The following is a 26,493-nucleotide window of genomic DNA, read 5'->3' as shown; positions in this document are numbered from 1 at the left end:
AATAATTTTTAAAAAAAGGTCGAGGCCAATATGGAAAAATCTTAAGTCTACAAATAAAGCTTAACATTTCTAATATATGCAAAAAATATTCAAAGTTTAAAATTCTCAGACAGTTCGCAGAGTTTGGCGGTTGTTAGCAATGATGTATAATCTCATGTATATTTGATGTCGTATGAGTGACCGCTCTTTTGGAGCTTTTTTCTCAACAGATAAAAACAGGAGGCCCAAAATTTTTATTACGATTGATAGTACCCTAAAAGTACTTTAAAAAATTATTAGTGATTAATTGTAAAATATTTGATTTTCTTTGATTTCTTTCACTTATAAAGTTTTATTCTGCTTCCGAAAGTCGTGTGAGTGATTTCGGAATTGCCCATATTTTTGATTCAAATCGGATAAAAATTAGATAGTTTTTATCGCCTATCAAGATGGGAAATTTTTTTCAAAACTACCCTTCTATTCTCCATCTCTTTTCATGCGTATACCCCTTCTAAAGGCCGCTGTTTAGATTGGCGTAAAATGTCCCTTATTGGGGCTAAATTCAAAAATTTTTGTATGCAGTTTATCTTACTTTTGCTATATCTACAACTTCAAACGTCCATTTTTAATATTTAAGATTTTGGAAAAACGTCTTAAATAAATGCCCCCCCCAAAAAACGGACTTCTCTTTGTTTAAATGCACCTGTGAAATTACGGTCCATGAATACGGTCCTGAATACAATAACCAACAATTTAAAGAAAAAATTATTCGGATAAGTTATTTAGGAGCCGAGAAAATCAGAACTAAAAAAAAAACGTCTTAAATTCGTGTCCGCCACTGTATGTGTGTGTATGTTAGCCAGCAACAGGTTTTTCTTGGCCCGCAGTTTTGAGTTAATTTTGTTGAGTTATTTTGATTTGAGTTGCCGTCGGCTTCGGTTGTGCGTTGCGGATTCGCTTAAATAAAAAACCCTTCACAAAATATATTTTCCAGCGGGAAAATTCTAATTAAAAATGCCAAGTCAAAATATAATCGCGCGTGTGTGTGTGCTTGTGTATAACCTGTGCATTTAACGTTTAATCTTTAATGGTGCAACCTGTTTTTTGTATTTTTTGGCAATTGTTGAGCCTCTTAGAGAAGACGCAGGTGTACCCATAACAAGTTCAAATTTTTAACAAGTGCTTGTTAGTGTTAGTGTGTGTATGTGTGTGTGTGTGAAAAACGCGTTTGCGGAAAATGGAAAGTGTCCAGACACTGATCGTCATTGAATGAATGATCAACATAATGATGATCGATCTCTCCCACTCGTTGACTTGTTTTTTGCAAACAACTTGGAAAAAGGTGCGAACAATGAAAGTGGTTTTTACCTTGATATGTCTATATAAACATACATATGTATGTATGTATGTATGTGTGTTCGCTGGTTGTTGTTGATGTTTTTGATTTTATTAACTCTTGTTGACATTTTCCAAATATTTGCAAAACGGCAGCCGCAAATGAAAGTTTATAATTGATGGCCGCCTCAAATGGCAATTAACGCGTTTCTTTCATATTTTTCATTGCCTCTTTCAAAAATTCATTTCAAGATAGTACAAATTTATTGATCCAGTCAATTGAAAATTTTAAGATAAAGATAAAACTGTTTTTAGATACACAAGTATCTCTGGGTTCACAGTTGAAAAATGTGTATCTCACATAAGGAAGACTCATTTACTTAAAATATGATTTTTGATATGGAAAATTTACTTTATGCCTTAGCCAGTTACAGCCAGCTTAGCTGCATCTTTATCTTCCAGCCAGTTCTATATTTTCACCTTCTAGATAAGCATCTCTCCTAAACTTAAAAACTATAAACAAAACAATTTGTAAAATCTTCTAACATTTTATCATTTTTTTATCAACTGTTATCATTTTCATATAATAACTTGCCAAGTCATTATTTAATGAAATTACTTCCAATTTATAATAAAATAAAAAGCTATTAATTGTTTTTGCATTTTTTGTGATTAAAATCTATATTTTCTTTTACCCAAAATAGTTTTTTAATGGTTCTTCTAAGCCAGTTTTTTATACTATACTTACTAACTTTAGTTATTGGATATGTATAAATAACTTCTAAAGAATAGTTTTTGAAAAACTAAAGAAATACTTTGGAAATTTTGTACTTCAGACTTGAAATTCTTTATATTCGAGTCGATAGGAAAGTGCGAAAAGATCTGAATATGGAAGGACTTTTGTGGTATTATTAAATATTCTATGGTTCTTCCATTTTGAGAATCATGCATTACAAGAGTTTCGTTTATCGTTTGTTATTTTTATATATTTCAATGTTTCAGATGAATTTTTTCCACATTTACTGTGAAATATCCAAAACAGAATCTGCCAATATAAAACAGCCTTACTAAAATGTTTTAAGTTCTATTAATAAAAACCATTTACTACTTAGTACTTTTAAGTTTGCATAATAAATTAGCTAGTCACGATTGCATATACATTAAAGATGATCATCAACTATGTATATGCATAAAAATGCTTATTCATATTACCAATTCAAATTTATTGAATGAACTTGCAACTTTCATTGTTTTGGGGTTTATGATTTCCGTAATTAACCAGGGTCACTCTATTTTGGTCACACACAAACACAAGTTGCCACCATTTTAACCACTGTAAGAAGCGCCACTCGACCCGACCCATTCGATTGTCAACGTGCCCAAGTGGTTTTCGGGGCTTTATGCCTAAGGTAATAAACGCTGATGATAAATTTCACCCATGAAGTGAAATTATAGTTTTTTAGCTTTTTTTTTTGCTTTTGTTTTTTGTGGTGGCCACTTAACAACTGCAACGAAAGTTTTTCTTACGAAGTTTTCACCATTTTACTACGTGCACTTTTCGCCAATTGGCCACAACACAACAGGTGGCGGCGGCGACTGACTCTCCACACTCCACTCCACTCCATTCCCAGCCCATTTCCACTGTCATCTTGCCACCATTTGCCACATTTGCCTTGCTGTTGTTGCTCTGCGGTTGCAAGGAATTACTATACCTACTTGTAGATATTAGGAGACGAAGTGCCCGCAGGTCGTGGCAAGTGGCAAGTACCAACCAGGTCTTTGTTGTCCGTGTATTTCTAAGTGTACGTGTGTTTTTGTAGATGTGTGTGTGTGATAGGGGGTTACCTTGCATACCCTATAGGATTACGGGGTATATCATTAGATCACATTCAACTCTTTGGTGTCATAGTTCTTTCAAGTTATCTGGTTAGATTAGGACTTGTTCTTTGTAAAGCCTTTATCCACTTAATCATGTAAAGCCTTTTCTTTCTTTCAACATAAAGCTGATCTCTTTTTATTCAAAGATCGTCGAAGTAAATGGCATCTCCAAAATTGTCGTCTTTAGTCTAGAGCTAATCTCAAGACCTTTCTCATCTAAAGGGTATCAACAAGTCGTCCACTGAGAGTCGCGTTAAAGGTTTACATGTAGGAAAACTCGTTTCTTGCCTTTGTTTTGAGCTGCCGTTCTCGCTTGAAATTCTTTCATGGTGATTGTTCCCTTTCAGTACCCGCCAAATGGCGGCTGGTCTTTTTCCATCTTTATTGGAGTAAATTTTTCGCTTGAGGAATTTTATGTTGAGCGTTGACTGTGCTTTTCGTTTTTATTTTTTTCGCACAGTTAATTTTCGTCTCTTCGTTTCTCTACATATTTTTTTTTTATGTATATTGTTATTCATAACTTTTTAAAATGGTAGAGAGCAATGAGACAACCTTCGAAAATGATTCAAATTCAGAGGAATGCAAAACAGTTTTTCAATTATTTCAATTGCTTTTGGTTTGTTTTGTTTGTTTGGAATGTAATTACATATCTGTCATGGGAAAGTCTTTTTCGGTCTGTTTTGTGTCATCTGCAAAATGCAACAAAATGACAGACAGACAATCCGTCTGACTATAACTGGCAGACTCAATGTGGTTTTGAGACAGGAAAAAAAAACAACGAGATAATGATTTGGAATTTGGAATCTCAGTTAATGTTGTTGTTGTTGCTGTTGCTGCACCTAGCCTTAAGTCAGGTTTGCATAACTGCATAAGTTAAAAATCGTGTTTGACTGATTTCTTCTAATGCCTGATACGACCATGAGCCACAAATTGTTGAGATTATTCGTTTGTAAATAACCCAAAGACAAGTGTCTTTCAATCAATGAATCCATTTGAAGAAGAAAGTATATGAGAATGTACTTAAACTATTAGAGAACTATTAGAGAATTCTTTAGAGTATATTATTATCTGCTCATGTCGATCCAATATAGCGAAACCTTGGACTCCTTATTGCATACTTTGGGGAACAAATGTCCATAGGATTGACTGCTTAAAGAATATCAATTGATCGGTTTCCTCCTTTAATTTTATATAAAGAAAATTCGTAAAAACCAAACCAAACAAAACTTAACTTCAAACCAAACTCAGTAACCTTCTTCAGTCTACAGAATTTATGGTTTTTGTGATGTCTAGTTTTTACGTTGTATATGTATATAGTAAATTTTCATCACTTTGCATAATGCTAATTAATGGAATTCGTTTTTTGTTTAATTATTCTATTTTGCAGCTCAATGACAAATGAATTATAGTGCAAAAAAGACGAAAAACGAATAACTCGCCGCCAAACGAAAACAAAACCAAAAACTGAAGAAAAAGAAATACAATATTTTTTTTGTTGTATAAACAATTAAAGTTAAATGCAATATGGATGGACAACAAGCGGCAAATGTTTTCAGTGTTTAAACTTTAAGTCAAACAAAAGTGAATAAATAATGCCAATAATAACAGCAACAACAACTGGTGGAGGAGGTGGTGGAGGAGCAGCAACAGCAGGAGGTGTGGGCCTTGGTTTGGTAGGAGGTGGAACTAGAGGTTTGACTATGGCCAAGACACCGACTCCAACAGCTTCAATTGCCAGTGATTATCTAATGCAGCAGCAACAACAGTTTCACAGTCATTTCTATCAACAACACCAGCAGCAGCAGCAATTGCCGCAACAACAACAGCAACAGTTGGCGCCAATAAATGCCGCTTCCCACCAGCATCCACATCCTGTTGGTGGTGGTGGTGGTGGTGCGGCTTCTGTGGCTGTTGCCACTTCAACCAGTTTTGCAACATTTAACGGAAACACGAATCTAAATTCTAACCTTGCAAACGGAAGTAGCAAAAAATTCAATTCCAACAACGATGTTAATCATCATCATCATGATGCAGTAAATGTGGATGATGATGATGAGGACGATGATGAAAATGTAGATAATATTGTTGATTCTGGTGCCGATGTGGCCGGTAACGGTATGGGCAAGTTAACATTAGCGCCACCACCGGCACCACCGCCAGTAATCAAGAAATCCCAGGAAGATCTTGCCTCCCTCACTGGCACAACATCCTCCCTCAATAGTCAAATGTCGGTGCATAATCAATTTATCAATCCCATAGTCAATGGTGGTGGTAGTGGTCCTCCTCCAACGAATGGAGCACGTAATGGTGGCCCACAAGGACAACAACATCATCCCAGTAGCATATTGAAAGGAAGCAAAGGTAAGTCAATTGAAAACCAATTCGATTGAGTAATGTTTGTAAGTGAGAGCAATTCGAAAAGTTGCAAGGAGGCAGTAAAATTGAGTTGAAAAATATCAAAGAAGTTAAATTCGGCTATGCCGAAGTTTATATACCCTTGCAGTCCTTGACAATAATAATTTCACATGTTCAAAATTTGTTTTCTGCAACTCAATTCATTAATATACAAACAAAACAATTTTACTTTTCATACTATGTACAATTTGTTCTTCTTCTTCCCTCATTCCCTAAGCAAAGCAACGCACGCATACACATACAGTTTATGTAGCGTTGCGTCTGTGTGTGTATGCATGTGCTCTGTTGATTTGATGATGACGTAGTAGGCAGCAAGCAGAGCTGCCGGCAGCGATTGAACCGATTTATATAGACTGTAACTTGTGTTCTATTTATCCGATCAGGGTCAAATTTTGGGATCTGAGATTTTATATCAAATTCTATTATATTGGTAAATTTCATGGGGATACTCCAATTTTTGCAAAAATTTTTGTTCCAGAGCTATATGATATAGTAGTCCGATCCCAAAGATTTTCATACTTTATCTCACCCGGGTAAAAAAAAGCTCCCAAAAAAAATTTCATCCCGATAGCTCTTAAGATGGCTGAGTAAAACGCGTACGCACCGACGGACAGACGGACAGACGGACAGACGGACATGGCTATATCGACTTAGCTTCTCATGCTGATCAAGAATATATATACTTTATGGGGTCGGAAACGTCTCCTTCTGTGCGTTACAAACATCTGACCAATTTTATAATACCCTCTGCAAGGGTATAAAAAGAGCTAGGAGAATTTCAGATAAAAATTTTTATAATTTTGAATTTGGAACTTAATTTTAATAAAAGGGAATGTTTAAGCTATATTTGACTGATTTTACGATGCTTGAGAGATATTTTGTTCTTGCTTTAAGAGTAAGTTAAATTAAATAAAGTTTTTCTTTATTCATTGAATCCTTTTTGTATGAGAACTTAGTTTTCTTAAAGAGGAGTCTATAAAGCTTTCAGAAACCGTGTTCAGTGGGATCTTCTTGACCTTCTTAAAGTGTGTTTAACCCAGCTTGCGGTAGATCTTTCATAAAAATATGAAGCGGTTGTATGTATAAATCCTTAATCTAATTTCTATTATCAGGCGATTTCTTGCCAAAAATGCAAAAGCTCATTTTAAAATATCTTTACCGTTGCATTTCCTTTAAGAAACTATTGAAAATTTTGAATTTAAATATGATTTATATTGCCCATTTTTTTCCATTACAAGAGCAAATGAAGTGAAACGAGTTTCGCTTTAAATAAACAAATGGACTTGGAAAATTAAAATTTATATTACCCACTTTGAGTTTATGCCGCCTAGTGAGATTTATTTTTAACTTAAACGCATATTTATATTTAATAATTTAAACACAAAATTTGCCAATCAATGATGCAATTTCCCTTTAGAATTTTGTACACACAAAATGCATTAATTTTCCAATTTCCATTTCCACATGAATTATTAAAACTAATTTCGTTTGAAACCTCAACCTAATTTAGGTCTTTCCGCAGGCGAACACACAATCATAGACTCCCTCTTCTTTCCGCTCCTCAAGTGATTCACTTCCGCCCACATATGACCGAAACGAAGTTGCTCGAATTTCAATTTCATTTTTCGGTTTCAATTTCAAATGCACTTGCAACGCCATGAAATTAACCAACTTCAATTTTCGGAGTGGGAGTGCCACCAACACCAACTCCAACCCATACTTGCTCAGACTTCTTTTGGAAATTACACAAACAGAAAAAAAAGATGCAGAAAAAATAAACAACTCTTGAGTCAATTGATGAATTGGTTTGTTTTGTTAAAGTTAGTTGAGCCACGTGCCGCAAGAGGGGAAGAACAAATACATTTCCATGTAAAACAAAACCTCTTATTCTCATCTTCATCATCATCATGCTCGGGGGGCTCTTTTGTTTGTCTATCTTCCTTGTGGGTCTTCTTCTTGTGGCTCTTAGCAAATTCTTAGTTCACTTTCAATATAACACATGGTTTCACCTTCTACATAAAGTGTCATCTATCCATCTGCACACACATGGCTTAGACCTTCCACTTAAAACCACTTGTCACCACCAAAGTATGTGTCTTTCATTCATTCATTCATTCACGAAAAAAGAAACGAGTTCAAGCCATAGTTAAATTGGCTCAATTGAGTGGGAGCAGCAGGTGTAACCTCGATTTTGTTAGTGTAGGTGAGGGGAGGCGTTACTTATCGCTAGTTTTAGTTTTAGGTGGGAATTTAATATTTATAGACCTTGTCCGAAAGACTTAATTAATATGATAGACTAAAAACACTACAATTTAACTTTTCTTAGTGGGCGTCAAAGTGTTTTAATTCAGTTTAAATGTTAAGTTTTTTGGTCAGTTACTCATTTAAGTCTCAATCAATTATGGTCAAATTATATTTGTTTTTAAACTTGTTCAGAAACAAAAAGCTTAAAGCTTCTTTTTAGCCATTGAAAATATGACCAAAAATCTTAATAGGCCAAAACCATATATTTAAACTCATTTGGTTTGCAAATTGTGATTAAATTTTAAGCTTGGCATGGCTTAATTTGAATGAAGCAATTCTCAATCAAAATCTCGTTCTTTTCTAGAAAAGGGCGACCAACGTGGGGCTCAGTTTTAATCCACGTTTCTTATTGTTAGTCAATCACTTTGCCTTTCCCTAGATTTAAGCTAAAAACCACCAAAAATGTATTCTTTTTTTTTACTCTCTGACTTTGTGTCTCATTTGCTATGCAAATTTGTACATTTTCATTTTTTTGTTAATCACTTTCGGAAGTTGAGTAAGAAAATCTTGACTATACATATATATATATATTTTTGGCCAACTTCTGAGGCAGCAAAAGTCTGGTTTTTCTTTTTGGCTAGGGCATTGTTTAAGAGGGAGTTAAGTGTGTTAACCATTTTGCATGTTATGCAACTTAATTAGCCAGACAGTCGACGGCAACGCGTGAGTGTGAATTTATTAGGTAAAATAAAATACCTAAACAAATATGTCCCTTAACGTGTTAAGTACCTATGCCCAGATGGCAATGAACTCGCTCTCATTCATTTCACCCACAAGGAAGTATCTCGCACCTTGTCTGAGATCTTCAACCCTCAATGTAGAATGTGGTATGCCTTATCATTTACGCCTCACGTCAGGGGCAATTAGCAGAATCATGTGGAGTTTGCTCCAATGCTCTAGCTCGCATCCATATGATGCGATTATTAATTTCTTGATTACAACATAGACCTGTGACTGTGACTGAGCTGTGGCTCGGCTTTTTCTCCCTCTCTGTGAATTTATAGCCAACTCTCTGTGTGTTTGTATAAAAAGCCAAGTTAACGAAGCAGCAAAGCCAATTAGATGCAATCATTAGGCGGCAACCAAGGAACCAACACCAACTCAAACTCAAACTGTATGACATAGAACTGGGAGGAACATGTTTCATTTTTGTTCTTTTTCCACCACTTTTGAGAACAAAGACGTTGACTTGACAAGAACATTTTATCGTTCATATAAGTATGTATGTATGTATGTACATATATGAAAAGGCATTGCAATTGCACATGCGGGCGGGAGTTATTGCCAGTAGGAGACCCATGCCCATTCCCCCCTTGTCCATTAGAGTCCAGTTCAGTCCACTCCAGTCTCAGGCCTTGAGTAAATTACAACTTGTTGTTTCAATTAATTAAAGGGGTCGGGCTCCAGTTCAGTCCAGTCCAGCGAATGGCACAGAAAGCATTCCTTAAGTGGACATTGCGCAACTCAACTCCAAGAGTAACAAGTAGGTACATAAGCTTAACGGGTCTAGACTTTGTCTAGGATATAAGAACACAACTTGTTATTATTATACACATTAAACCGTTGTAAGAAAGAACTGTGTGTTCTCAGCTACAATTTCTAGGAAAAGTGTGTACTCATTCCATTGAGAGAAGCCAAGAAACGAAAAGAAACTTCCATTTGGTTTTGCTTCGAGGCAACTATCATATCTTTGAATCTGTTTTTAATAAGTGTTTTCAACTAATTATTAGCCATACGCTAATATAAGCATAGTGTTTACTCTCCATGCCATAATGTTTATTTTCGATTTCGACAGAGCAGAGGCTCATCTAAATTATAGAGAAATTGATCGTTCTTTAGAAAAATATATAAGTATTTGTAAAATGAGACGATATCCTCCACTCCTTGAGATTAAAGCACACTTTCCTAGAAGATTATTGTGTGCTCCTAAAATTACAACTTGGCCTCTTTCCAAGAGAAATATATTCGTTTTCAGCAGACTAAGTTGTTAATTTAAATTCATTTTCTAACCGGAAATCGGATTTACTCCGATCGTTTTTTATGTATTTCCTGTCCCTGCTTTGCTTTCTTATAAAGCGATCACTCTTATTTAGCATAGTAAAACGTTTTTTGAATATTTTCTAGTATCATCACGTTTATTTTCAATTCAAATGACACATGTTCCTGTTAATCGTGATCTAATTTGTATTGTTAATCAATTAAATCAAAACATTTACATGGCTCAAAGCAAGCGATAACTTACACGATTCTCAAGTCATTTCGTGCGTAACACAACTTCACTTTATTTCCCTTATTTCATCTTTTTTGGGCTATTTGGTAATGACAAATTTAAAGAGCAATTTAGTTACCGCAATAATAATAATAATGCAAAAAACAAAGTGGAGGAACACTTAAGGCCATGACTCCGTAACCGTTTCTGACCAAGTCACGCCCCTTTGGGTTTAGACACTACATAACCTTAGCCCCAAAACGCGTGCGTAACTAATTTGGTTGCTCCACCAAGAAACTAGAGATCGAGAGAGAGGGTGAGGGAAAGGGGGGCCCTGAAGGGAAAGTGTGTGTGTGTAGGAAAAATGAAAAGCAAAAGGCGAATTACTTACTTTGGCTTTTGTTTTTGTTTTTATGGTGTTTGTTTTTCGGAGGGAGGGAGGGAAAGAGTCAATGAACTTACAATATTTACTTACCACAAAACGTGTCTGGTGCATTGAAGATCATTTCAATTGTGGGTGTGTGTATGTGTCTTCACATATGTTCATTTCCATTATTTTTAGGCATGAATTTTGTTTTCTCTGATTTTATCGATCTTTTGTAATCTTTCTCCCCAGTGTCTCTCTCCCCCTTCAATCTGAGCTGCAATTAGGCATAATCTTTTTAAACTATCATTTGTCAATCATCATGATTGAGCGAAGTAAACTCTGTTATTATGAGTAATGGGATATATGTCTGTTAAATGAGAAGATACCTCAGCTCAGCTCAGTTCAGCTCGGCTTACCTTAACTCAACCAAGACCTGAATGAGTCATAGGCCTGAGGAATCCAATTATTGTCGAAGACAAGAACCTCAACTTGAATCAAAAAGAAAAGAACAAAGCGAATCGGCAAATCAGAGAGACATGCAAACTTTTATTTATGCAATTTGTAAATGATCATTTAAAGAAAAATTCTCAACGATCAGAAAATTGTATGACCTGGAAAAGATAATTGTTTATAAATACATATGTACATTAGTTCAGAAGGTAAAAGAAATGACTTGTAGACATGGAACTGCTTTGCAATTGAACGATTCTGTCCTGAAAGGATTAAAGGCTAAGTAACTGATTTTACTCTAAGCCCCTCTATTACCCTTCTAATAATATTACCATATTATTATCTAATTTGTCAAGTTGTTCTTGAAATCCATAACCTTACTTTACTTTAACTTTATTCAATTCAAATTCTATCAAAAAAGTTTTAAAGTAAACGTATTAATTTGCAATTAAATGCTTTTTCATTGATCAATCAAACTTTTAAAGATGTGAAACTTATAGTCAATTTGTTCCAGTTTCTCTATTAACCTCATTTAAAGTGTCTGCGCACATTTTAGACTAATCGAATGGCGACAAACTTAAGGGAAAACATCATGCAAAAAAAAAAAAAAAAGATACATAAAAATAACGAATCATTTGCATAGATAGATGAATATTTATGTCAGGCGGAGACGAGATTGGTGGGAGCTTGGCCTGCAGCAAACGTTTTTAAACGGTAAAAGCAGAGCCACACATGGACCCAGATACCATTTTATTTTCTCTAGGTTGCTTCTTTCGCTTTGCTTCATGTCCACAGAGAGTCTCTCATCAATGGGGCGAACGCAAATAGAAGCTCGTTTGAATAACTTCAAACACCCCACACAACGTGTTAACGAAGCTAAAAGTGCTGGAAGGAAGGGGGTTGAGGAAGTGGGGAAATTTGATGTGGAGGGGAGGGTAGGGAGTTTGTGCTGTGGGAGGCTGCAGCACGGAAGTTGCATTTATTTAGATGCGGCACAGTTTGCCATCTTCTTCATCATCACCATCATCATCAGCAGCAGCAGTATCATCTGTATTGGTTGCCCAGTCTTCACTTGCTTTTTCATTGTGTAAATATTTGTAGAAGCCGCCGCCAAGACGGAGGAGCGGGTGTAGGAGTAGTTGAACTGGGAATTGCCAGATGTAGCACAAAATATTTAGAATGTGCTCCGACCAGCTGTATGTGTGTGCATCTTGATCAAATGAAGTTTACCCAACATACAAGCAGCCACCCACACCCACAGCCATACCCAAACTCACACACACTCAATCATTGGGTTTATCTCTCGAAGAGAGAAAGAAAAAACAAGGTGACACACATATGTATGTACATATATTTGTACATATCTAGGTTTATAGTAAAATCTAGTCATATCTATGCTAAAAAAAAAAGAAACCGAAATTGTTTTTTATTTGTATGCGCATTCTTATCACTGGAGATAAACTGAGCAAATGTTTGCACTTCAAATGAATCAGCAAAGTTCTTGAGAAGGTCTCTTAAATAAGTATACACAGATGATTTCTTTTAAAGGTTAGTGAGAAGATGTGAATCATTGTGGTTGCTCCTTAAAGTCCTTTATTTTTTTTGGTTTTCTTAATTTACCTAATTAGTAGTTAGAAACTTGTTAAAGTATTCAAAATTGACCTTTGAAACGTTAATTCTCATAATAAACGTATAAATAATAATGAAATCATTTGAACGAATTCAAAAGCTAAAGTATAAATTGATTGTAAAAATTGTTTATAAATGCCTCTATAACGGTTCAAGAATATCGGTTTATAGTTTATCATTTCCGCTGTATAATTCTTTTTGCTCTTTGAAATTATACACTTCATATAATTTCACAAAGACAATAAACTTTGTGAATAATTATGCTCTAAGATAATTACTCAAAGGCCGGAACGGTGCTGTCTGGTCTGGTCTGGTCTTTCATTCATTTCCATTCGCCTTTTAGTCACAATTAAAATTTCTCTGTGCTGGCTGTTTTACATTGTCATAACTCCGTAGAGTGTTTAGTTTCAGTCATTTTTTTTTAAAGCCAAAAGTAGGTCATTAGACGCCTAACTAACTATGTAAACTGACTGACTAACTAACTAGCCTCTAATAATAATTCATGTTTGTTTTGGAATTCCAAACACTTTACGCTTCATTCAACAAAGTCCACACCAAACTAAAACTTACAATTTTTTTTTTTCAACTGACTGAGCAAACTAAGTCAACTCGTCTCTTTTGGGGTCCATTTGAAATTGGGTTAGGTTCATTGGACGTTTAAATATTGTCCAGTTTATTGATTTAAGTCAGAAGCGTTTTGATTGACGGTCTATCTAGATTAAATAGGCAAAGAGGTTATTCTAACTATGAAAGAAATTAGCATAAACTTTATACATTCCACAGTGAAGGAGATTGGTTTAAAAATTAGATAAGTACGATTTAAGTATAGTATTTTTTATAACTAAGAACTTAAAATAAGATGGACGTAAATGAGTCTAAGCCAAATCTTCACCTTTATATGAGAAATGCAAAATGTTGTCCTTTCAAACCAATTTCTGCTTATGAACACTAAGTACTTAAAATAAGACCAAATAATTGCAGATTTAATAGATTAGACACTTTTAAACTGCTTGTAAAGTCTAATATAAAAAGTTTACTTTAGTGTTGTCTTTCTCATCCATTTTTTCCCCCAAGTAAGACTCGCTCCTAATCAAAAACATTGCTCTTTCTATTACAGAGAACCTCCTACAGCATAGTTCCCCATATCTATACAATGGCGAAGGAATTGGAGGCGATGGCAGCCTTAGCAGTGATTGTGGCGTTGGTGGTGGTGGTATGGCAGGACACGAAGATATAGCCGATGGCTTGGGACCATTGCCACCCAAATGGGAGACAGCCTATACAGAGCGTGGTGAATTATATTTCATAGAGTGAGTCCATCTATGCGCCACTAAAAAAGGGGGAAGCGTTTAAAAATTCATTTTATTTTTTTAGTCACAATACAGGCACCTCGCATTGGTTAGATCCCCGTCTATCCAAGTACCAGAAGAAATCTTTAGAAGATTGTTGTGAGGATGAGTTACCGTATGGTTGGGAGAAAATTGAGGATTCCATGTATGGAATGTATTTCATAGATCATGTTAATCGTCGGACACAATATGAGAATCCTGTGCTGGAGGCCAAGCGTAGAGCAGCCGAGCAACGTCAGCAGCTGCAACAACAACAACAGCAGCAGCTCCAGCAACAACAACAGCAAATTCAGCAAGAGCAGCAACAACGTTCCAAAACTCCCATAATGACAAGCGTAGAGGCACCTTCGGATTTGCCTCCACCTGCCAAGTTACCTTACAAGTTCACACGGAATCCTGCAGAGCTTCAAGGACACCGCATTAACACAACGCTAATGAAGTCCACACGTGGTCTTGGATTCACCATAGTAGGAAGTGATGGCTTATCTGGAGGCGATGTGGAAGAGTTTCTACAAATCAAGACAGTTGTGCCGAATGGACCCGCCTGGCTTGATGGCCAACTCCAGACAGGCGATGTGCTAGTCTATGTTAATGATACCTGTGTCCTGGGCTATACCCATCACGATATGGTGCAGATATTTCAATCGATTATGCCCGGCGAGCAAGCAGCTCTCGAAGTATGTCGTGGTTATCCGCTACCCTTTGATCCCAATGATCCCAACACGGAAGTGGTCACCACAATGGCTGTGGATAGTAGCTCGGCTGGAGTCGAGAAGCAACGACGCCTCAATGTGGATGGCAATTATAATTTTCTTGATCTCTCCGGCGAGACGGCGGGAGGTGGCAGTGGCTTCATTTTAATGAAGAAACCAGAACTCTATACTTTCTCCATAATGAAGGGTTCAATGGGTTTTGGTTTTACCATAGCCGATTCCGCCTGTGGACAGATTGTTAAGAAAATATTAGATCGCAATTGTTGCACTCAATTGGTGGAGGGCGATGTCATTTTGGAGATCAATGGCATAAATGTGCGAAATAAACCACATTTCTATGTGGTCGAATTACTTAAAGAATGTAGTCAAACCACGCCTACTAGCTTGAAAATCCAACGTACGCCTCCAGAGCCAGAGACGAGTGCGACAACATTGGGAAATGTGGCCAAATTGCGTAAGAATTTTGTGGGAAACTCAGGGCTATTTCGCAGTAAAACGCCCACAGCTGATTTATATAGTACACAGGTCAAAGAGGTATTGCCTATGCGTCCTAAGACACCTCTAGTGGACACCAGAAGAGCCCGGGTACAAACTCCCAGCAACGAATTGGAATTGGCTGATACCAAGCAGCAGCAGCAATCGAAATCGAATAATAGTTTACATGGCTTGGATGATATACCCCCCCTTTATGGATCCCTATCCCAAAATGGTTAGTCGACTGAGTGAACGTCTCGCGGAGGCCTCTTTGGATAATGGGGGAGGAGGAGCAAATGGTGGTGGCGGTATTTATGGTCTACCACCTAGCATGCAACCTTTGCCATTGCCTTTGGCTCATCATGAGTCTTGCTATTGTTACGATTGCCAGGCTCAGCGTTATCGTCCTGGTGGGGGTTACTATGTCCAACCGCAGGGCCAATATTCACCTTTACAGGCGGCTGCCCACATTCAGAACGAACGCATGCAGCGACGGGTCAATGAACTTCTAAGTGATCGTCGGCGTGTGGGTTTTGCCAATCTAGATCCACCACAGCAACAGCTGCAACAGCAGCAGCATTCACCCAATTGGCGTAATGGAGGACTACTAGATGTTTCCGAAGATGCCGATCAGTGTGAGTTGACTGAGGTCACCCTGGAGCGTCAGGCTCTGGGTTTTGGCTTTCGCATTGTCGGCGGCACTGAAGAGGGTTCGCAGGTTACAGTAGGACACATTGTTCCGGGTGGAGCAGCAGATCAAGATCAACGTATTGCCACAGGAGATGAAATACTAAGCATAGATGGCATCAATGTGGTAAGTAGAAACAACTTGAATCCTTTTATGTAATCCATTTTCAATAACTGTCCATTTTACATTTCCAGTTGAACTCTTCACATCACAAGGTTGTCTCTTTGGTGGGTGAATCGGCTTTGCGAGGACAGGTAACCATGATCTTGCGGCGACGACGTATTCCCCTAGCTCCACCTCCACCATTGGCGGCTCAAATGCGTCGTTATCCCTACGATGTTATTGTGAGTCGTCATGAGAATGAGGGCTTTGGTTTTGTCATCATATCATCTTCAAATCATTACTATGGTTCTACTATAGGTAAATGAATCTCTTTATATTTATTTCTAAATCTAACCAATTTTATGATTTCCTTCTTAGGCAAACTAATACCCTCGAGTCCGGCGGATCGTTGTGGTGAACTAAAAGTGGGTGATCGCATTATTGCAGTCAATCGCATCGATATTGCTGGCATGTCACACGGCGATGTGGTGAATCTGATTAAGGAATCTGGATTGCATGTACGTCTTACCATTGGTGTGCCCCTCAAAGAAGGTGGACCCAGTCCTAGTCCTGGCGGCAGTAGTGCAGGATTGGGCACACCCTTGGGTCAGGCATCCCCGAGTATGCTTAAGACTCCGTCGACACATCATTTGCAGCAGCAGCAGCAACAATTAGAAATGCCCTTGGCTATGCCAATCTCTGGTCATGGCAACTATTTGGAACGTTCCAGTAATAATATATCCGCCACTCTGGCCTTGCATCAGCAACAGCCGCAATTATGACTCTGAGATCTGCGCATTAGGCTCTACAAGAGCTTTCTCTAGTAGTAATAATAAATACATAGCATAAATTTATAAGTTAGGTAAATATTGCTTGCCTAGTTTTAAATTGTAATCTTCTAAGTAACCCCAAAGACTGAATTTTGTAAGCTTCCTACAAATATACCCATTTTAAAGTACGAATCTCTTTCCCCCAAAATGAGATTTTCATCATATCAGTACCAGTTTTTACCTTTCCCTTTTAAACAACAATTTTTTTTTTCTAATTGTACAAATGTAAAGGACTTCAATATTATTATTTTGCATTAATGGCATGTTATGAATCTATATTAGCTATAAGGAAATTAAATCATTGACATAATAAATAGTCACATACATATGTATGTATATATTGCATATACATTAATTTTTAAATTGATTAACATTTTGGGGTTTTGTTTTGAATAATTTTATGTAACTTTCATCAAATTAAATACTTGGTTTAAGTTGTTTTGAATAGCAACCAAAGTGGATAACCTTGGGGTGTAAACAAAAGGAGAAAATCTAAAATCAATGAATGACTTTTTATTTTTAAATGTTCATATAATATCATTCGATTTCTCAAAGTAATTTAACGTATATTCCATTTAGGATGAAATTTAATTGGAATTTGTACATAGATTTCGTGAGTTGTAAGTAAATGTCAATAATATATATGGAATTGCAATCTGTCATGCCCAATATATCATATTTTATCAATAATATTTTACATGCCAATGTACATATGTACTCTCATGGACAAATTAATAGTATAGATAAATGCACCTAAGGACTTAAAAAATCCCATATTACAATTATTTGGCGAGTTTTATGACCACAAAACCGATTCTCAATGATTCGTAATACTATAATAAAGTCAAAAAAGTAAGTTCGAAAAATAATAGAGATTCCTTAAAAGGTTAACGGATTAACTGGAAAATCGGACTAGATAGTCAAAAGTAAGTCCCAGGAATAATAGAAGCTCTCAAAAGATTAGCTGGTTGACTGAAAAGTCGGACTAAATAATTATATGTGATTTAGATATCATTACAAATACTTAAATAAAATAGGTAGGTTTTGCCATAAACCACTTAAACTCCTTTTGGATAAAATTCTACTTTAACAAAAGCCGGAAAAACCGATATGGAATTCTGATTTTTAAAATTCGTTCAAATATTTGATGACTTTAGAAAAAATAATTCCCGTTTCAGCATACAATTTCTTTGTTTTTCTTTTACAAAATGTGTAGTTCAAAAATTTGTTTTATTCAAGTTAATTTCATTCCGGACATATCTTATCTAACATCTCTTGTACTAAAAATCTCTTACAAGTACATATGTATGTATATGATTCTGAAACATCCATTGGGGTATATCGGGGGTCTGTTCATAATAAAATTAGACGGCTTAAGCTACAATACGTGAGAGTAAGAGAAGCCTTCTATATGGGCTTGATCTTGAAGTGCAAACCGATAAGTGAGAAGACCAAACACTTAAGATCCTGCACTAGATAATAGAAACATCTCAAGCCTTCTGGATCCTTGGAACGATTAACATCTACTAGTGAGCCAGTTTTGGATGTTGTAAACGATATGTGCTCATCGCCAATGACAATTTCCAACTCCTGTAATGAAAGTAGCGTTTACAAGCTGTTTCTATTAGTTGGTACATACTGTACTAACCTGTCTTCCCACGCGATCTGGTGGCGGCCATGGTAAGTCATCTTCTTGCATTATTTCCGAATCAATAATGATACGTTTGAGCTCTTCCATCACCGATTGGTGGACAAATGCCTCCTTACGGATCATTGTGTCATTTTTGTAATTGGAATTGTTGGCATAGCGAAGTTTGCCATCGGGCCGAAACTCAAATTCCAAAAATTCGTGACCAAATTTACCTTTGTGGCCGACATAATAACGTAAATAGAAATCCTCCGTGGGCATGGTTTTTATTAAACTCTAAAAAAGTTTAACATTTAATGTTATTTCATGAATTTTATAATTTTCTTAAAATTAACAAACTTTTACCAACAATAGAAATGCGGCCCGGCTGAGTTTTTTTTTTTTCTAATTTTAGAGTGACCGTTTTGTAGAAAATATCGTTGGGGTTGGCGTGGTACAGTGAATTGTAGTTGCAACCTCTACGATATTGACTTAGTTTGATTGCTAACTGTACTTTAAAAAAATGGTCAAATTTGATTATAAATGATAATTATCATTTAAGTTGCTGTACAAATTTAATTTATATTTGTCATGTTCTCATTCATTTTTTTAAAAAATTAATTTTCCTCATTTAGCTTTAAATTTCAGCCATTTTGCTTTTCACGTTGCCATCTCTGTCAGATAATATCGAAGAAGCAGCTGAAGTAGCTGGCCTATCGATAAATTGTTATCACAACAACAAACCAGGCGTGCGGTGAACTGAGATTTATTTTTGCCATTGTTTTTGTGTTAAAAAATGTAACTGAAATACAAATGCAACTACCTCAACTAAAGCAACATAACGGTTAGTAAACACCCGTAATCATATTTGTTAAGAACAACATTGTAACACAAAATTTGCAACAAAGTGGCAAAGCGAATTTCGCATATGTGTGTAGGTGGATGCGTATGTGTGGGTGTGCGTGGGACTGTAATGGCGTCTCACTCCCATATGAAGAAGGAGAGAAAGGCAGCAAGCACAGCTCAGAAACATTATCTCGGTCAAAGTAATTTTACAAAAACACAAACATCCATTAAACTACTGAGAGCCAATCAAGAGGAGAGAGAAAAGAGAGACTTATTCAAAGGGTGAGCAATTGTTTTGGGAGAGTAAGAGTTTGCAAAAACAGAGAGGGAGAGAGCCAGAGTTAGAGGCAAGTGAAAGTGCAAGGATATGTTTTTAGCAAGAATCATGCGCAGCTAATGGCGGGAAAACTCCAGCACGTGCCACACGCAAATCGTCCTTCGGGAAAAAGTCGGTCGTGCAACTAAGTTGCGCTCAGCTGGAGCCCACACACACACATTTTGCTCCCTGCGCTCTTTACAAGCGTTTACTGCGACGCCTTCTCGGTGGTTGGTTAAACGACGAGACAACAAAAAAATCGATGACATTGAGTGCAACATTGTTGCCCCGCCTAGTAATATCCTTGTTTCTCCTGCTTGGGATGTGATGACTTCATAATATTAGCAACACAAACAAAAACAAGGCGCCTTTTTTCGCTTTTGCAGCAGCTAGCTGCATTTTCCCAACTTGCTCTCACTCTCTTTCTCTCTCATTCTCTCTCTTGTTGCCGGCGTTCTGTCTGCCCCAAAACTTTTACAACTTTGTTAACTTCGGAGCCCTTTTGTCCGTGGCTGCAACAGCAGTTGGTATCGAGGACAGTAACCGGGACGAAGTTACTTTGTTGCGCATTAATTGATTTTTCCGCACATCACATTGTTGTTGCTTACAGAGTTTTCCTTCAATTATTAAAAAGTTTATAGAAAAAAACCAAACGGGCCACTTGCCAAAGTTGCCAATTAAAACCGATTTTGTTAAGACAATTGTCAAACAAACAATAAACAGAGTGTCGCCAATTTCAAAAGGAAAAACTTTTTCAAGTGAAAACACTTATATATATATAAAGGACACGGATATATGTACATATATATATATGTGTACGGAATTTTTCTGTATGTATCCTTAGTGTGCAAGTAGACGTAGTAATTCTGTAATGCAGTAAAAACGGAAATTGTACATACATATATCTGACATGTAAGTTTTTAAAGCTCAAAGGGATTTGTAGAGACAATAGAATTAGATTATAAAGGCAGAGAATAATCTTATGTATGTATTGTAAAGGTCGATATATTAAACATTTCTATAATTAACTGGAAAAAGGATATTTTAAGATCAAGATTTAAAATCAAATAATAAACAGACAAAGTAATTAATGCTCACATGTAGAATAGGATATCTATAATTAATAAACTTAAAAAATAAATACAATTTATTCGAATAAATTAAAAAGAAAAACATGTTTCGGATAAACTATAAGCTGACATTTTAAAACACCTAATTGATAGATAATAGATTTTAGGAGGAGTATACTCATTTATAAAAATATTAATAGTTTAGTATTTAGACAAAGAATATTCCAGACACAGAAAACTATAAAATTTAATGTTATCCTGGAAACATTGCAAAGAGCTGCTACTTATAATAAAGTTAAAGTAATAGTAAATGACAAACACAAAACTTTAGCCATTAAATGCCTTTTACTATATGTGTACAATGTATATAATGGACATGCATATATCTATCTAACTATTTACTATTTATATCTGTACTCTTCCATTTCAGATCATGTAGAAAACTTTTTGAAAGCTTTTTCCTATCATACATACTGCAACTTACTACATTCCGATTGCCTGTTTGGTTAGAATAATTATGGATACATGAAATATCGCACTGGCACGAAGTAACGAAGCAAAAACGCAAAGTCAACAACATGTCAACGAACTCTAGCCTGCAGCTCCAGCAACAACAGCAACAACAACTACATCAACAGCAACCAACAGCACATTCCACCAATGCCCGGGAGAGGCAAAAGAGTAATTCGCAACGGAATCTACTCGAATTCCTTTGCCTAACGATTGCTTGCATCGTCTGCTATTGCAATAGTACCAGATGCGGATTGGTTTTCGATGACATTAGTGCCATTAGGGATAACAAGGACTTGCGTCCGCATACACCTCTCAGGAATGTTTTTCTCAACGATTTCTGGGGCACACCAATGCGTAAGGAGCAATCTCATAAGTCGTATCGACCGTTAACAGTGCTAACATTCCGTTTCAACTACTTGCTGCATGCATTGGAGCCATTCGGTTATCATTTAATCAACCTGCTGCTGCATTTAGCTGTGTGCTTGCTATGGCGTCGGGTGTGCCGGTTGTTGCTACGTCAATGTGGCAGTAATGCAACGTCCTCAGCAACAACAACAACAAGACACAACACATGCGCTTTTGTGGCCGCTCTCCTCTTTGCCATTCACCCAGTGCATACAGAGGCCGTTACTGGGGTTGTTGGGCGTGCTGAATTACTCTCTTCCATTTGCTATTTGGCCGCATTTCTCAGCTATGCCGATTCGGTGCATTTATCAACACGTCACACCAATTGGCTAAAACTTTTTGGTGGCTTTGGCAGTTGTCTTTTGGCCTCCATGCTGAGCAAAGAGCAAGGCATAACCATTGCCGGCATTTGTGTGGTCTATGAATTGTTTGTGGTGCAACAAATAAAGCCGGTGGAAATGTTTCGTCTCGTATTAAGACTCTTTGAGGAAAATCAACAACAGGAGCGTCAGCAATCGTCACCAAAATCGGTAAATTCAACAAAATCTCGACGCTGGTCGTCATCAACGGTTTTGTGGCGACGTTTGGTATTTTTGGCCGGCCTAACTGTGTGCCTGTTGGTGGGACGTGTCTATGTGATGGGCTCTCAATTGCCAATTTTCACACGTTTTGATAATCCCGCCTCGGCAGCAGATACTCCCGAGCGACAATTGACCTATGCATACCTCATATTTTTAAATTGTTGGCTCTTGCTGTGTCCCTCGTTGCTTTGCTGCGATTGGACAATGGGTAAGTCCTTTAAAATTCTCGCCAAAACCAAGGAAGACTTTATTTATATATCTCCATCTTTCTTTTTAGGTACTGTCCCTCTGCTAGAAGGCTTCGTGGATTGCCGAAATGTGGCCACAGTTTTTACTTTTGTGGCTCTTGGCCTGTTGGTTGCCAAAGCTTGCTTTACCCGTAATTCAGCACAATCACGAACTTTGTTAATGTGTCTGGGCTGGATAGTCTTACCCTTTCTGCCCGCTTCGAATCTCTTTTTCCCTGTGGGATTTGTGGTGGCCGAACGTATCTTGTATATGCCATCCATGGGCTATTGTCTACTGGTGGCTTATGGTTCTCAACAGTTGCAAGAACGTTGCAGCATTAAATGGAAATTTTTGGGTCAAGCTGCGCTCTGGATCTTAATGTTCTCGCATGCCTTGAAGACTTATCAACGAAACTTTGACTGGCGCACAGAATATTCGCTGTTTATGTCGGGCATTCATGTAAATCAACGCAATGCCAAGCTTTATAATAATGTGGGTCACGCTCTGGAGAATGAAGGGAGCTACGAGGAGGCTTTACTGTACTTTCAGCAGGCAGTCCGTATACAAACCGATGATATTGGAGCCCACATTAATGTGGGACGCACATTGAATAATCTTAAGCGTTATAACGAAGCCGAAGAGGCATATGTACGGGCGAAAGCTCTTTTCCCCCAGGCCAAACCAGGAGTTAGCTATCATGCTCGCATAGCTCCAAATCATTTGAATGTCTTCATTAACTTGGCCAATTTGATAGCCAAGAATCAGACACGTTTGGAGGAGGCTGACCATTTGTATCGGCAGGCCATCAGCATGAGAAGTGATTATGTTCAGGCGTATATAAATCGTGGGGATATACTAATGAAACTCAATCGCACTGCTCAGGCACAGGAGGTCTATGAACAGGCTTTGCTGTATGATAGTGAAAATGCTGATATCTACTATAATCTGGGAGTTGTCTTCTTAGAGCAGGGCAAAAGTCAACAGGCTCAAGTGTATTTCAATAAGGCCATTGAATTGTATCCGGAACATGAACAGGCTTTACTCAATTCGGCTATTTTACTGCAAGAACTGGGCGGTGAGGAGGCACGTCAATTGTCTAAATCGCGTCTCTATCAAGTTTTGGATAAGGATCAACAGAATGAAAAGGTTTACTTCAATCTCGGCATGCTGGCCATGGATGAGAGTAGTCACGATGAGGCCGAACAGTTCTTTAAGCGGGCAATACATTTGAAATCGGATTTCCGTAGTGCCCTGTTCAATTTGGCTCTCCTCTTGGCGGATACGCAACGCCCCCTGGATGCTGTGCCCTTTCTTAATCAACTAATACGTCATCATCCATCTCATGTCAAGGGTTTGATCCTCTTGGGTGATATCTACATTAATCATATGAAAGACTTAGATGCAGCCGAGAAATGTTATCGCAGTATTCTACGACATGATCCAAACAATACACAGGGAATGCATAATCTTTGTGTCGTGTTTGTGGAACGCAAACGTTTGGCCAAGGCAGCGGCTTGTTTGCATTATGCTCAACGTTTGGCACCCGCAGAGGATTATATTGGACGACATTTGCAGATTGTTCAGGCACGTCTGCAGAAAATCAACAAGTTACCTGAAACGGCCCTGGAGAGACAAATTGCTTACGAGGACTACGATCCTTTAGAGTTTAAGCAATCCATTGAACGCAATGGCCAAAATAAACGCAAACGTCTGTAGCATTAAGCAAATCTAATCTACAATCAGCAAGAAGATATATATCCAACACGAAAACTCAGATATTGTGACTGAATCTCTATATATAAACATTTGATCCATTTTTTTTTTGTATATACAAACGAAATATAATTTATATTCTAGTTGATTGCTGTACTTAAAATGTAAACATAAAATACTTAAGTTGAACAATAAACAAAAGAACTTTTTTTTTTGTTATTTGTTCAATTAAAATAAATTAACACTTTGTCATGTACTTATATGCATTTTATTTGAATCATATATAGACATATATATAGGGAAACTTATAATAATTTTAAACATTTATGGGGGAGAGCTTAGCTTAGTCTCTCTTAAACACTAATAGTATAATATTCTTTGATTTCGTTTTTGTTGATATTAATGTATATAGTTTTCTGATTCTAAAGGCTAAAAATGCGAATTGTACAATTCATATTCTGATAATTTCGTTTTTGGTTTTTGTTCTTCTTACAAAAAATTCGGTGAGCAGATTCTGAATATTTGTTACCTAAAACTTGTTCCCTCCCAAACATATTTTTCATCTCCCTCTCTCTCTCGAACCGAGTGACTAGAAAATAATTCTCAACATCCTTCCTACTCTTTCTCTATATAAGGCAACGTCTGACCCCCACAAAAAAAATACATAAATTAGTGAAGTTCACTCGCAGGCAATTTTGCCATCGAAACTACTGAGAGCTATCGCAAAGGCTTGCATGGCACACAAAGGATAACGATAATCCATGGTGAAGACATCCTCTGAAGTGCGTCCAAATTGCATGACTATATATTCGGGATCTGAATCGTGTACCAATTGGAAATTCTTCACCGATGCTTGAGTAACACGACCATGAAAATTAAGGACATACGATTGAGTCTCATCATTCCACACGGGCGTCTTATTGTGCAGTTCCACTATGTTGTCCATGTTCTACAAAGGAAGAAGCAGAATATTAACAAGTGTTTTCCGGAGGAGTAAAAAGGATTTTACCTTTAATTTCCATAGATCTAGTATGCCTTGTTGTTTGGGATCTGCTGAACTAATTTTAACACGCTGATCATCTTCGGTCATGCCTGGCAGTATCACAGTCATGTTACGTGGTCCCTTAAAGCCCAATATATTGGTATCCTGTGGGATGAAGATTATCTAATAAACATCTCTTTATTTTCTTTTCGCAGATCTACTCACATAAATAATGACAGCCAAATCCAGACGTGGACTTTCAGTGCTATCTTTGTTGCCATTGTCGAAGACCGTGAAGGATGTGCCAAAGACATTGGAACGCAATTTGCCACAGAAGCCATCGGCTTGACGAGACAAATCCGTAGGATCGCAGCTAACTATATAATTGGAGGTTTTGCTCTTCTTGCGTTTACGTCCTGGAATAATTTACATGTTAAGAATGATATAATTTCAGTCTTTCCCCACTCACCTCCTAGTAAAAAGATCTTCTTGCCATAATCTCGTTCCAAATGCAAATAGTATATGGGAAATAGACCACGATCCATGCCCTTGCGGTCACGGGTAATGCGACATTTATAGAGAACACCCTGTGGCGCCGGTTGCATAACAAACTGATCGATATTTCCAATGACATCGCCCTCGGATTCACCACCATTCGCTGTGCCGTTGCTACCCTCCAGGTTGGCCTCTTTGTACGGCGATGCAGCCATCCCGGCTGGACGGACTGGAGCAGCTGCTGCTATATTTCTATTGGCATAATCATCCTCATCCAGTGTATCGCTAAAGGATTGCTGACGTGTTCGAGTGGCGCTAAGTGGCAGAGGTTTCTGTTGTTCCTGCATGGGCACAGGACTGCTCTCCTCATCTTCCAGCTCATGTGATGAGATTTCCTCAATTAAATCGGCTAAGATTCAAAATCATTTACGTTAACATAACTTTGTTTATTGATCTATCGTCTTACCCTCTTGACTAATGGTGCTTAAAGTTCGTAAATTATTCGAATTATTGCGACTTCCTGCACCACCCACAGAGACTAGATTGTGTCCACTTATGTGACTAGTGGCGCTGCTATTATGGGTTAATATCTGATCTGGATTCTGTGGCGAACTCATAAATTGCATCGGTCCATCATAGGCATGCAGTTCCCGGCTATTGCTACGCATTCCCGACATGGGACGATTGATCTGCAGGTCACTAGCCTGGACCATGCCTGGCGAGGCACGCTTCTGTCGGATATAGGCCTCCATCAGCTGACGCTGGAAAAAAAATGTCAATATAAAAAAGGGTTGCAGATCTATCAAATCAGAGTAAAGTTAAGTGAAATCTGTTAATATAAGGGATAGATTTATTTGCCGCATTTAATATTAATTAAAGAAAAAGTGACGAATTCAACGAAATTTGAATATTAACTCGCCATTCTCTCATTTGATGTTTGCATTACAAATTATATTAAACACATAACAATCTTGATTAAAAAACTGGTTTTAATT

General features: G+C 37.3%; 4 protein-coding genes across 7 annotated transcripts in view; 2 read left to right on the top strand and 2 right to left on the bottom strand.

Moving 5' to 3' along the window:
- Positions 1 to 893: 893 nt before the first annotated feature.
- On the top strand, positions 894 to 17,077 carry Magi (membrane associated guanylate kinase, WW and PDZ domain containing protein magi). The gene is given in 7 exon segments (XM_068292091.1): positions 894 to 1,321; positions 4,580 to 5,553; positions 13,684 to 13,876; positions 13,941 to 15,309; positions 15,311 to 15,916; positions 15,985 to 16,210; positions 16,271 to 17,077. Coding segments are annotated over 6 exon segments (3,567 nt in total). The 5' UTR covers positions 894 to 1,321; positions 4,580 to 4,784; the 3' UTR covers positions 16,675 to 17,077.
- Positions 17,078 to 17,933: 856 nt separating this feature from the next.
- On the bottom strand, positions 17,934 to 18,793 carry mago (mago, exon junction complex subunit). 2 transcript variants are annotated; one of them, XM_068289983.1, is made up of 3 exons: positions 18,716 to 18,793; positions 18,371 to 18,646; positions 17,934 to 18,312 (listed from the first exon to the last, which is right to left on the bottom strand). In XM_068289983.1, exons 2-3 carry the CDS (start codon positions 18,629 to 18,631, stop codon positions 18,130 to 18,132), a joined length of 444 nt encoding a protein of 147 aa, XP_068146084.1. In that variant the 5' UTR covers positions 18,632 to 18,646; positions 18,716 to 18,793; the 3' UTR covers positions 17,934 to 18,129. The 2 variants fall into 2 exon arrangements, with proteins under 2 accessions (XP_068146084.1, XP_068146085.1); XM_068289984.1 differs by having other exon boundaries at positions 18,720 to 18,743.
- Positions 18,794 to 19,073: 280 nt separating this feature from the next.
- On the top strand, positions 19,074 to 24,277 carry Tmtc3 (Transmembrane O-mannosyltransferase targeting cadherins 3). Of its 3 annotated transcripts, none has more exons than XM_068290087.1 (3): positions 19,074 to 19,193; positions 21,012 to 22,288; positions 22,358 to 24,277. In XM_068290087.1, exons 2-3 carry the CDS (start codon positions 21,160 to 21,162, stop codon positions 24,022 to 24,024), a joined length of 2,796 nt encoding a protein of 931 aa, XP_068146188.1. In that variant the 5' UTR covers positions 19,074 to 19,193; positions 21,012 to 21,159; the 3' UTR covers positions 24,025 to 24,277. The 3 variants fall into 3 exon arrangements, with proteins under 3 accessions (XP_068146188.1, XP_068146189.1, XP_068146190.1); XM_068290088.1 differs by lacking the exon at positions 19,074 to 19,193 and adding an exon at positions 19,365 to 19,477; XM_068290089.1 differs by lacking the exon at positions 19,074 to 19,193 and adding an exon at positions 20,407 to 20,423.
- Positions 24,267 to 26,493, bottom strand: part of ktub (Tub domain-containing protein ktub) — a 34,683-nt gene continuing 32,456 nt past the window's right edge. Inside the window, exons 2-6 of the mRNA XM_068290090.1 lie at positions 25,965 to 26,259; positions 25,473 to 25,907; positions 25,229 to 25,419; positions 25,031 to 25,168; positions 24,267 to 24,970 (exon numbers count right to left, since the gene is read on the bottom strand). Of these exons, the coding sequence (XP_068146191.1) occupies positions 24,701 to 24,970; positions 25,031 to 25,168; positions 25,229 to 25,419; positions 25,473 to 25,907; positions 25,965 to 26,259 (1,329 nt within the window). The 3' untranslated portion in view covers positions 24,267 to 24,700. The remainder of the gene's footprint in view (positions 24,971 to 25,030; positions 25,169 to 25,228; positions 25,420 to 25,472; positions 25,908 to 25,964; positions 26,260 to 26,493) is intronic.

This window comes from Drosophila tropicalis, unplaced genomic scaffold (genome assembly GCF_018151085.1).
Source record: "Drosophila tropicalis isolate 14030-0801.00 unplaced genomic scaffold, ASM1815108v1 contig_593, whole genome shotgun sequence".
Taxonomy (NCBI): Eukaryota; Metazoa; Arthropoda; class Insecta; order Diptera; family Drosophilidae; genus Drosophila; species Drosophila tropicalis.
This window is presented reverse-complemented; position numbering and strand designations above follow the sequence as displayed.

Bases quoted from the DNA above. Each gene is read 5' to 3' on its own strand.
- mago (XM_068289983.1), bottom strand. From the start codon at position 18,631: ATGCCCACGGAGGATTTCTATTTACGTTATTATGTCGGCCACAAAGGT. The intron at 18,313-18,370 runs GTTAGTACAGTA...CTTTCATTACAG, and splicing joins CAGATCGCGTGGGAAGACAG to GAGTTGGAAATTGTCATTGG.
- Tmtc3 (XM_068290087.1), top strand. From the start codon at position 21,160: ATGTCAACGAACTCTAGCCTGCAGCTCCAGCAACAACAGCAACAACAA. The intron at 22,289-22,357 runs GTAAGTCCTTTA...CTTTCTTTTTAG, and splicing joins TTGCTGCGATTGGACAATGG to GTACTGTCCCTCTGCTAGAA.